General features: G+C 37.0%; 2 protein-coding genes across 2 annotated transcripts in view; both read left to right on the top strand.

The window, feature by feature from the left end:
• LOC113227542 (adhesive plaque matrix protein-like) overlaps nt 1-5,411 on the top strand; it is a 9,326-nt gene extending 3,915 nt beyond the window's left edge. Inside the window, exons 2-3 of the mRNA XM_026460482.1 lie at nt 3,310-5,302; nt 5,373-5,411. Of these exons, the coding sequence (XP_026316267.1) occupies nt 3,310-5,302; nt 5,373-5,411 (2,032 nt within the window). The remainder of the gene's footprint in view (nt 1-3,309; nt 5,303-5,372) is intronic.
• A 98-nt stretch (nt 5,412-5,509) lies between these two features.
• LOC113227543 overlaps nt 5,510-12,835 on the top strand; it is a 66,693-nt gene continuing 59,367 nt past the window's right edge. The window contains exon 1 of the mRNA XM_026460483.1: nt 5,510-5,609. The gene's annotated coding sequence lies outside the window, so the exon portion shown is untranslated. The remainder of the gene's footprint in view (nt 5,610-12,835) is intronic.

Below are 12,835 nucleotides of genomic sequence, written 5' to 3' on the forward strand. Positions count from 1 at the left end.
TTGAATGTAAAATTACAACAATTAAACATATTTAATGTGATGGTTTTCCTGGCATATTCAGTGTATTACTTTGTATTTTATCATGGATGTGAGATGCCTCCAAAGTTACGGGATTTTCTTGTTGTTCCACTTTGTAATTAGCACCTTAATTTTGTAATATAACACGGATTAAAATAATAAAAGTAAAACTTTATTTTATAAAGTTCTAGTGTGCGTGTCTGGCTTAAACGACTTCACGATTTCATTTTATGCACTAGAGCATAGAAACCTATTTTATGCACTAGAGCATAAAATCCTATTTTATGCAGCTTTCACCCAGCATAAATACGAACTTAAGAGCATGAAAAGTGAAAAAATATTATTATTATAACAGCTAAACTTGGTACTTGGTGCAACGGGCTGGTATCCGCAACTCGACGACAAAGCGCCTATTTTGCGTGTGGTGGGTGCAGGGTCCTACTCGTGCCACCCAAGCTCCTCCAGGAATCTCAGCAGCCTCCTTGGTTTGCTGAAGACTTCGGGGAGCGACATTGGAACTCCAAGGTACTTTGCCCTGTAGTTGGATACGCCGGAGGACTGAAGTAGGAGGTGCGTAGCCGTTTCCTCCCCCTCCATGCACGCTCTGCATAGCGGGCTGTCTGTGATACCTAAATTGTTTATTATATGGACCATGACCCGTTATGTGAAGATTTTGTACCTTTGTGTATAGTTGTTCTGGACCATTGGCAGGGGAGGGACACTATCGGTTCTGGTCCTACAGCGTTCGTCTCTGACCCTTTCCTGGCTAGTTCATCTGCTGCGTCATTGCCACGTGAGCCGCTGTGTCCTTTAATCCACTGTAGAGTTACGTGGTTTTGTATACATACCTCCATGAGTTCGTAAATGAGCCCTGAGTTTATGTCATAGCTATTCAGTGCTTGAAGTACTGACATACTGTCGGAGAGTATTCGAATGGAGTAGTTCTTTACTCTTCTCGCTATGATTGCTTCTGCCGTCAACTTGATGCCCATGCATTCAGCCTGGGATACTGTGTATATAACAGCTATATTTTTAAATTGTTTTCTAAAATAAATCTAGATAGATAAGTGTATATGGCAGAGTTTTTGGACAAAACTAAAAGATAGATGAATAAGGCACATGGGATAAGAAAAAAAACGACACTTACCTGTCTCTTGACATGAGTATGAGGTATTAAAATGTTTTTTATACCAAGTTATTTATATTTTGAAAAAGATTACTAAATGGTCACAGTCATAAAGTGTTTTTCAGAATGAATTTAAAATATGCTGTAAAAGATTTTGTTTTGTTTTTAAAAATTTGTTGCAAATATCACACTGTAAAGGAGGGAGGTTCTCTTTACCGTGGGATGATGTTACGCAGCTCCAGCCAAGTCAAAACTCCAAGATGTTGTTACAAAAAGGTTTATTTGCGTCAGTCACAATTCCACCCTATATGCGGAAGGTCCGGGCGGTTGGACTCGACTCCTGGAAAGCGTGCCGCGAGACTATGATTTTCACCCTATATGATGGGCAATAAAATTACACCCTATATGAGCATACGTTAATATCAGGCCGGGCAGCAGTTCCCAAGAAGGTACCCAACTCCTGGTTAGCCTCACTGAGCTCTCAGTATTCTCCGATTTCTCTCAACAAAAACAAAATTGTGTTCGAGTAGTCACCATTCGAGGGAAAACTTTAACAACGCGATTCAGAATTAACGTCAAATGCCTTCTAGCGGATTCTTAGTGAACCAAAAGACAACACTTACATAAGTGTATTATTGGAACTCTCCATTATGAATCAATAAAATGGGGCTTAAGATGACATTTTTTACTATAACGTCTGGATTGCAAATATCACACTTGAACGGTTTCTCCCAAGCACGAAGCATTAATTCACTCATTTGCTTTACTTGACGTAATTGTAATGTTGGCAAAATTGATTATAAATGTATGTTAACAACATAAATAACAAGTTTACATTTGAAGAAAAATCGACAATTTTATTACCTATGTATTGTTATTAAAAATTTCGCTCACTTCGCTTTTGTTGACATGTCATAACACAAATTTGAAATAAAATAAAATAAAAATACCACGCCTTGTAACACTACAAGAAGTACAACTGCCTCAGTGTAGAATGAAATGAGCTAAATGTTGACCCTTTTTTGTAAAAGGCTTATTTTATTACAGTGCGGCATTAGACGGCATTGTGTTTAAGAAACTAATTTATAAATTAAGGCTTCCTAATATGAGTAGATGGGGCTAATCCTAAACAAAACAAAAGTATACCCGGCACGATCCATAAACACCTGTGCAATAAGCTCCATCTAGTTGATTTCATTGTAATCACTACAAATTAGAGTAACTTTGATAAATTGCAACTTGTCAACGTAAATAAATCTGTTACAAAAACTGCTATTTTATTATAATATCGTCGCGACATCTGGTATATCAATAGGTACTAAATACCCGACTATGCTGTCTTGATCGTGATTAGCAGGCCACTTGTGTTACTGGTTGGTAGGTTAATGATGTTGCCAATCTATTTTAATTTAACGAGACCATCAATTTTTAAATGTAAATTGGCTTTTTGTAAAATTATCAACCTGGGCATGAAATTTGACACCATAAAAATAATGTATTTTTTAAAAAAAAACGAACTACTTAGTTAACATAAAGAAAATTTCTTTTTTTATGCAACTGTAGCGGCCCTAGATTGGCATACAGTGGCCGTAGGATGGCAGAATATGTGACAATATTTAATTCAGTAGATAAATTTAGGTTTGCTTATTTGGTAATACTATTGTTATACATTTTGAAGAACAAAGACAACGATATAAAATTGCGTATATAGCTATGTTTGCCGTTTAATCATCGCCGGAAAAACCATGAAACAAAAAATGTCTTTTCATCTCGTTTATCGCGCTCAATTTTTACGTTGATAAAATTACTGTGCAAATGTTTTAAAATCAGCTGTGACCTTGCAGCCATGTTAATATTTTAAGGCACTGTGTTAATATTTTGCAGTCATTGGTCGCCGGCGCTCGCGATGTCTTAAAAATGTGACGTCACGGTGCTCGCCATGTTCGCTATCGCTATACTACGGGGGCTAATGCAGTTTCGAGTCCTGCCAGATAGAATGAATTTTTCGTTGTGTTCGATCTTTGAATGAATAATTATAACAAACCTCAAACTATAGGAGTAATTTCACAAGAAATAAATGTATGTCTCGGCAGTAAACCATCGTGAAATTCTATAAAACTGATATTAAAACTACTGGTGATTAATGATTCAAAATAACATTTCAGGGTTGGAGCAAAGGGCAATTCAACATGCGAACTAAGCAACTTGGATGAAAGGGAGCTAAATGAGAAAAAGCTGCTTCTTAGAGATCCAGATTATGACATCTACGTTCGAAGATTTCAATGCGAACAATCTCCACCTTCTCCTCTCCAATTCGCATTAAACGACCCAATTGAAGGTCCTTCTCTTAAACCTGTCTTTCGTCCGGAGATTGAAGACACAAATAAACCATTATCTGATGAATATTTATCAGATCTTAGGCCTTTTGAGACGATTCGGCCAGAGGTCAGACCTTCTCCTTATAGACCTCCGTATTACAATTATTTAGATCGACCTGATAATTACATTAATCAAAAACCAGATTTTGATAGACCTCCAAGCTATGGTCTTCATAAGCCTCAAGACATACCCTTCAAACCTGAAAGACCACAAAATATATACAGACCTTATCAAAATTACTCTATACCTGTTGATGTACTTTATTTTCAAGATGGGAGACCTAGACCTCCTATGCATTGGAGACCAGATCCTCCATATCCTCCATTTCTTGTTGATGATATTCCGGATTTATATGGTCAAACACCGATAAGACCACGACCTGAATTACCAGCATTTCCATCTGAAGATTCACAATACATATACATAAACAGACCAAATAGGAAACCTCCGAGACCTGATAATGACCCTGGATACGATAGACCACCTAAACCTGTACAAGAATATCCAACAAAACCTGACTCCTATGGTCCAAGTTATCCTATAAGACCTATTGATCCACCAAATTCATACAAGCCAAGCAGACCTATGGATTACCTGTATAGGCCACAAGACAGGCCAACGTATGGTTATCATGATCAATATGCTAGTAATTATGCACAAAATCAGTATCAAGACAATTCCATATATTTAGACATTTATGATCCTTCAAGACCGTACGGACCAAAGCCAATGCATGACAGGCCAATGTATGGAAATTATGACCAAAATTACGCATATGGACAACAAGGTGACATCTATGGAGGAAGTTATGTAAGTCAAAACCATCAAAGTTCTTATGGGACTGTAACCCAAGTTGATGATTACAATCGTCCAGTCCACAGACCACCTAAACCAGTCTACGAGAATCCTACTTCAGAATATGGACCACAGAACACTTACAAACCTTCCAAACCACCTATTGACTCACCAAGTGTCATTTACGGTGGCCTAAATGACCCTATTAAGAAACCAGATAAACCTAACGACAATTCTGATACTGGCTTTGGATACCAGAAGCCAGAAAAACCTGTTTATAACACTCCAAGCTCTAGTTCTGGCTATGGGTCGTTACAAGATACCAAACCTCAGACACCTTTAGATGAAGGACCCGGTTATGGTGGCAGTTTGTCGTCGAGTCAATATTTTGATGGTTATGGCGTGTCGCAAAAGCCTCAAAACACCCATAGACCTTATAACCCAGGATCAGGAGGTCACTTAGGTTATGGTACTCAAAGTAATTTCAACAATCAGGGTTATGGATTGCAATCTCAGGATATTTACAGCCCTACTAATCAATATGGAGGAAGTGCACAGCAATATCTAGAAAGCTATGGAAGCAAGCCTGTAGCTGACAGTCATCCGTCACATACTGGGAATAAACCTTCATTTGCCAATGATCGTCCTTCATATGGAAATAATAAACCTTCGTTTAATGACAATCGCCCTTCTTATGAAAATAACAAGCCTTTATATAATGATGATCGTCCTTCATACGGAGGGAACAGACCTTCGTACAGCCAAGACGTTCCGATATATGGAAATAAACCTCATAATGACAATCTACCTTACGGCAATAAACCTTCATTTAGTACTAACCGTCCTTCATACAGTAGCATACTTGATAACAACCGTCCGTTGTATAATAAACCCAGTAACGACGTACCGTCCTATAATAGACCGCCATATGACAAACCGACCAATAATGCGCCTTCATATAACAACCCAAGCACTGATGCTCCAGTATATAACAAACCAAGCGATGATGCTCCCTTATATAACAAACCAACATTTGACAATAACAACCGTCCAGACGATCCAAATTCATATGGACCTGAAAATGAAGATGTAGGATATAAGAACAATAGAAAACCAAATAAAACTTCAATTAATAACGGACAGAATGTAAAACCAGTGTATGAAAACGTTATGGACAAACCAAATGCTCCAAGTTATATTATTGCGCCTGGTGGAGAAGTCATTACGTCACGACCAGTGACAGTTGGTGATTTTGGAAATGGAAGGGAGCCCGGATTGGTGAATTATGGAGGTGAGTTATAGTTTTTACTTTTTTTATCTATACTGTACCACAACAGGTTTAGTTAATATGATGAAACAAAGAATGGATAGAACTTTTTTATTAAATAAACCGATTTCAAAAGTTTGCGGAATTATGTGTATACGCGCCTACTTGTAGCATCCGAGCAAACACAATAGGTGTTTGGTGCGGAGTGAACCCGACTCCAGGCGGCGATGGACCTCTCATGACAGCTACTTCACTGTTATCTTGGAATTGTATTCCGTATCTTTTCAAAAACCGAGGTACCAAACAGTTTTAATATATTTATTTACGCAAAAATACGAGTGGATTTAATGGAATAATCCTTCTAAACAATATGTAATATTGAAAGTTTTATTGAAAGCAGTTAACAGAAGGTGAGTGAAATCTAATAAATCAGATTCATCCCCTGAATTGCCACCATTAGAGGTGGAATATTTTCTACAAAAAAGAATAATCGAAATCGGTTTAGAAATGTCCGAGTTATCGCGTAATAAACACACACAAACAAATTAATAGGAATTTAAAACCTCCTCCTTTTTTTGAATTCGTTTAAAAATTATATGAAGTGCGACATGAGTGCGACTCTCGGCTATGCGACACAGAGGCAAAGAATTTTAAATCCTATCAAAAAATAACCTATAAAAATATTCCACCTTATTGTAAGTGTCAATTACTGGGTGTTCATTATTGGTGAATGCCGATTACTGGTTGCTGGACGTGAAGTGGACTTTTGGTGTTCATTACTGGATTTAGAGAAATTCTAGTTTAGGTTTTATTTAGTAGACTATAATTTATTAACAGTTTTTAGAAATTGTACTACGAGTACAACATTTTTTTTCTTAAGGATTACATCCGTCAAGTAAAGCAATCACTAATAGGTAATGTTTAAAAACAAAAAGTAATTTCAAATTTAAACAGACCTATCTGCCTCCGTGGCCGCACGGTTACCATGCCGGACTGCCACGCAGAGGTCCCAGGTTCGATTCCCGGGCCGGGAGAAATGTTTGTATGGCTTACATTTATTTCTCTCGTGAGTTTGGGTGTAATTTGTGGTTGTCTATGTGTGTGTCCATGGCACCCGCGACACAGGGTTTCCCTAGTGCGGGGCTATGTTGAGTGTGTGCTTTATTTATTTATTTTAAAAGAAAAAAAAAGACTTCCCTCTAATTGTCGATCATTGGTATGTACTGTCCTAGGTAATGCATTTAAAGACTTTTAACAACTTGTAAGGAATCGAACCGACGAAATGTGAAAAAAATTACATTTAAGTTAAGGAAAATTAACTATAATGCATTTACTGTCCATATTCGAGCTTTTGTGGGGTATGTGGAAGATTTATTACACAAGAAGCAAATTAAGACGTATCATTTCTAATATTCATAGTGACTGGCTAAGAATATCTGCAGGCTGCGAACTAATAGAAAAATTAAGAATTTGCATTTAAGAAAATAGAACGGACAATTGTCTTTGAATACAGATTACTTACTTTAAAAAATAAAATAAGGACCCCCGTGGAGCAGTAGTACATTACTGCAGAGGTCGGGAAGTAAGGGATTGCTGGACAAGTATACGTTATAAGGTTTACGAGCTTTTCACTTGCGATTTTCGCTTGCTTGCGTTGGCTGGGTACACGGCGTGGCGTAGTAATCTGCCTTCCGCACAAAGATGTTCACGAGTCTTCCGAGAGATTCGGGCGTTGCGGAGAGATTTGGGCGCATGCGCGGCACCTTGCCTTTGTTTGGGTTGTCGACACTCTCGAACCAGCTGCTGCTCTGTGATTGGCCAGTGGTGCTGTCCTCTGCAAACGTTCCTTGTTGCTTGCGTGGAAATATCAAGCTTGCTAGATATCAAACTCAAGCAATGCAAAGAAACAACGGAAAGCAAGCGGCCGGCGCAAGCGAGCGACTCGTGACCAGTCCTACCTGCGCGTACGCGACAGATCTTTGCGTATGCGCGAAGCGAGTCACGCACGCAAGCTAAAAACGCAAGTGAAAGACTCGTGAACCCGGCTAAGGTTGAGCGCTAATGAGGCCTTGTATTAATACGAGTCAAGCAATTCCCTCTGCCGAGGCATGTATAGTGCTTTTCTCAAACTAAAGAGAGGAAGATGTATAATAGAAAATTTAAAAAAATATTAATTAGTATTAAAACTAATACTTGACATTTAGCTAATATTGTCTATTGTTTTAAATTAGTCGGAGTACAATCCATGGTATTTTCGTTATCGCTCTTCTGACTACAAATCATTTTCGCGACGAAAATATAAAAAAGACGAAAAAACAGAAAAGAAATATACGAAATCACTTTAGTTTATTTTACCGCCTTTTTTTTAAAGTAAGCGGGTTATTTTTAATTCTCGCAATTACGAACACTGGGCAGTGGGCTGTATGAGCTTTTTATTTTGCCTGTTTACATAGTTAATTGTTAGTAGATATATTTAAGAGTCCTCGTACCTCGTAACAGTGAAAGCGTTAAATCAATTACTTTGGGAAAAATATATTATAGTAAAATTGTAGATATACACTGATACGGTATGAAAACACGATTCCAAAAAATTATCACGATAAAAAAAACACAAACTTACCTCGAAATTTTACAAGAATCCGCTGTGCTTCTAGACTTCTCCTACTTAACATTTTGCATAAAATTACATAGAACACGAACAATTATTAAATAGAACACGTGTACAATACGACATACATTTTTCAAATTTCGTTTGAGGTTAAATAAATTCGGAAATAAAGCCAGTGTCCAAGCAAAATGAGCCGTATTAGTACGTGAATTCGAGCTGAGGTAGTGTCGACTTTTAAAAGTTTAGAGTAGCGGACAGTAATGTATTTTCATACTCATTTCGCAGGCCTTGGCCGGAAAAAGTCGCCCAGTCCATGAAAGACGAACTTTCCGTGTTTGTTATAATTGTTAATACAAAGATCGAACTCTCAGAAAAAATTCCTTCGATTCGGTCGGATTCGTATCGACGTCTTCTAGCATACCGTGGCAGACGCTATACCAACTAAGCCATGTAACGAATCAAAGGACCTCACGAATTTTTCTATGTGCTTGCGTCGTATCTTTGTATTTGGTTTTTCAACGACTTTTTAGCCGTAGCGCCATCTATGAGAAATCTATGAAAGTATTTCGTCACCCAGTTATATATTATAGTTAGATAGATATAGATTTCCGTGTTTTTTTTAAAGTAATGCAAACATTAACATGTTTGAGAAAAAGTACTTTGCGTCAGTGTCGCCTAGCCGTGGGACAGCCTGGGTATATAATAAGCTCATGCCATGATTAAGGTGATGGCGTCTTTTTGACCTTATTTTCGCCGATTATGTTGGTCTCGAAGATCAAAGTTTCTGGCTTCATATCACATTACTGTAATTAAATTCAACAAAACGCAGAGGCCATGTTAGTTTGGGAAGGCCATGCCCTGCTATCAGAGTTATCTCGCGTTAATGACACCTTTGTGTTATAACAATCACTTTTGTGTGTGATGGTGTGGTGGTCATTGAATATGATGCATTTTGACTCGCTTTGTTTAAAACAGACGGTTTTTAACACCGATGCTAAAGCGATCTTGAAATGTTAACCTGTCGAATGACATACCTACACTGTAAGGTAAATGTCCCAGTGGTTGACACTTTTAGACGAAAAATCATGTATTTGCCAAAAAAAGTACTTAATTATCAATCATACTGACTGCTTAGGAATGTAAACACATTTAACGGTTTGTCATTTATCTTCTAGGAACTCTAAAATTTCAAATTATCGTGGCATTATCAAAATATTCCAGTTTTTCACAACTTCTAAAATTGTACCATGTACCTATGACAGACAAAATCTTTGATGTCCCAATAGTTGACTTTGGCAAATATACCAGTATTTGACAGGACGTTATGTTAAGATTTCATAGTTATTTTACTGGATTGATTACTTAATAACAATAAATTAATAAAAAAACAAAATCAAGCGAGATGCTTTTATTAAAATTAATAATAAATGTTTGCAAAAAAACTTATACAAAAATGAAACTTAAATGTCAAACCATCATAACATATTATATAGTTTTCATCACAGGGCATATAAATACTAGTAATAGGCTGGTTAGTGGGCCCGGGTCCGCGTTACCTAGCTTATCACCAGGCGGGCATATGAGTGTCAACAGCGCGTCAGTCGTCGTTCAAATGTGACACGTGATAATTTTGTGGAAAAAAATATAAATATGCCGTTTTTATAATTGTGCCATTATTTATTATCATGTCGCTAAAAAATACTCCGGGAGTGATTTCATTTCATCGGTAAGTACTAAAACTCTATATTTTCTAACATTTTGAACAATACAATATTATAATTTCGAAACAAAACTATTTTCTTGCAACTCGGTAATAACAATATACATTGGTTGCTAGCCATCGCCGCCGCCGTCAAAAGAACTATTCGAATGACGCTCAATGAATTGCTTGCACCGTGTTTTTTTCCTTATATTTTGGCACTATGGCGTTCACCCTTTGGCCATATGCAATTTCCACTGAGTTTTTTTTTAAGTTTTGAGAAATTTTTGATAATTCTTCCAAATAAATATTTTTTTGGTTCTTGAGACTTCAGGATCAAAAGTGATCGATTCAACACTTACCCTGTTATGCGGAATCTACCAAAGCCATTTGAGGTTGTATAGAATCCTAACAGAAAATGGGTGAAATTCAATAAAACGGATTCATCCTTTAATTTGCAACCCTAGTGGTAGAATTTTACCCTATTTAAGAGCCAGACTCTTGTCGGTGTAGCCTCTTCCATTCTTTACGGTTCATAGCTAACTTTGGCTTTCTTATAGCTACTCACTTAGATCTTCTTCTTTATTTGTTCGTTATACGCCTTTCTTGGTTTTCTCTCTTTCTTTTCTCTTCTAACTTCCCCTCAATTATCATTCTCAGTGGTAGAATAAGTATTTACTTTCAACAAAAACGAATCAACAAAATGGGTTCACAAATGTAATCGCGTTACACACAAAAAAAACTTTATCTTTTTTAGGAATCGGTTGAACAGTTGAAAAGACTGGATCGAGAAAACATAAATATCATCGTCACTTCGTGTCGCCTTTTGCGTGACGCGTTTTGCCGGTTGTACCTACATGACACATTTTGATACAAAAAATCCACAAAACAAATGACTAACCTAATGGAGGACCTTCGTTCGGCCATCACGGCTCGTGGCTGCGTTACGTGCTATGACATAATTTCGTTGGCGTGTAATAGTTTTAACCATTTAGTGCGAACAGACACTTCCTGGAGTGTAATAAGACCCAATAGCTTACTACAGGACATTAAAAAATTATTTAAATTAAAACATCTTTATAAAAAACAGATATCAAAAGTTTGTGGGATTAGATAGTTCTGTAAACAGAACTATAAGTTTAAAAAAAAGAACGGCGCGTTTTTGTTAATTAAAATATATATAATTTTTACTTTGTAACGAACAAGTGCGCATTTGACCTCTTCATCACCATCTCATCTTATGGAATACTGCCTATTTACACTCGCCTTCACAAAGTCCAAGTTATAGCGTTTGGGGAATAGTCCGCAGGTAGGGAATTCCACTCTCTAGCCGCTCACCATATAAAAGTGGAAGCGAAATCTTCGAATCCTGGGAATATCCACAATATAGGGGTGGAATCCCAGCCCACGTCTAGTCCCCCTATGATGAAAAGGGGAAGGCGGAATCAAATTATGCAATTGCAATTACATCCATTAACCGGGTCAAATTATGAACCATGATCTTTAATTTCTATAGACTTAACCTTAGTTAAAATTGAAAATAGGTTTAAACTTCGTGTAATCTCAAAATGATAAAATTCCAAAAAAAAATTACACAACCCAGTAGGATTGGAGCTCCTTTTGAGGGTTCGTCCAAGGAGGTAGTGCCACCTTACATTTTACAGCCCGTGATCACACAATACTCGCATAAGGGCACATTCGGGTTCCGTTGCTAATTTAAGCGGACTCTGGGTTTCAGGCGCATGACTTGTACATCTATTTGCAAAGTTTTATTGAAATCGGATTAGCGAGCAAGTCATGGATAAACCTACACATTCAATGAAGTTTGACAAACCCCAGGTCCTTGCAAAAGAAGTCCGTTATCTACCTAGGATGCTGCGAGAGGCCATTGAAATTAAAAAACATCCTAATTTCAACAGGGAAGATGGTTTCTCCGTACCACCAGTTTGGGATCCAGTATTTCCTCTAATGAAAAATCCCAAACAGACATAAGACTGCAGTACTAATTAATATGTTTTAGTTTATTCTAATTTCTATTAATAATTAATAATAAATTAAACTTAATAAAAATTCATTCAATAAAATAATTTGTAAAACTTAATGTAGCGTAAATTGGAATGTTTTCTTTGTAAAATTAAAAATAAGGTATTTAATTAATAACTATTGTAACTATAGTGAAAAAATAGGGTGGTTTGCATTAATATTAGACATAACTGGTTGAAGACTGTACCACCTCAGTCAACCGTGACCATGGGACCTGTAAAGGGCCCGAAACGTCGGTTTGTTTGAAAAAACAAATATACGCGATTTAAATCCGGAAAAATAGTTTCATTTCCTATGAAATCGGATTCATCCTCTAGTTTGCCATCCTTAGAGGTAGAACATTTTCTTCAAATTTAAATGGGACCAATACTGAGGTTCCCTCTTTCCAACAAAAAAAGAATCATCAAAATCGGTTCACAAATTCAAGGAGTAATCGTGTAACATACATAAAAAAAATTTAGTCGAATTGAGAACCTCCAATTTTATGCAGTCGGTTAAAAAAATCGCACAACCCCATACGTCAGAGTCCGCCTACTAAAGTTCCGATGGTTATTTTTCATTTATTTTAGCGAAGGTTCAAACAATTTAGCTTGAACCTACCGTTTGCAAATTGCAACGCACAAGATAACTTGTGTGGTCTATTGTACAAGATATTACCATTGTTAAAAATGATGATAGTTAAATCCAACAATATTGACAGAGAATAATTTACCAAATACTTGAAATATTTTCTTTTAGGTATGTTTCTGGTTTTGAATCTTCATATTTTGTGGTATCTGTGGTCAGATATCAAATTGTATTCTTCACGTTATTCCGGAACACAACCAGTATTTCAAATAAGCCAACGGGCAAAGGGCATCAAAGGTTTCTATTGACGGCCACCGTAGTCGAGTGGCTTGC

Source organism: Hyposmocoma kahamanoa, unplaced genomic scaffold (assembly GCF_003589595.1).
Source record: "Hyposmocoma kahamanoa isolate Upper Pololo Valley unplaced genomic scaffold, ASM358959v1 211, whole genome shotgun sequence".
In the NCBI taxonomy this organism is placed as follows: domain Eukaryota; kingdom Metazoa; phylum Arthropoda; class Insecta; order Lepidoptera; family Cosmopterigidae; genus Hyposmocoma; species Hyposmocoma kahamanoa.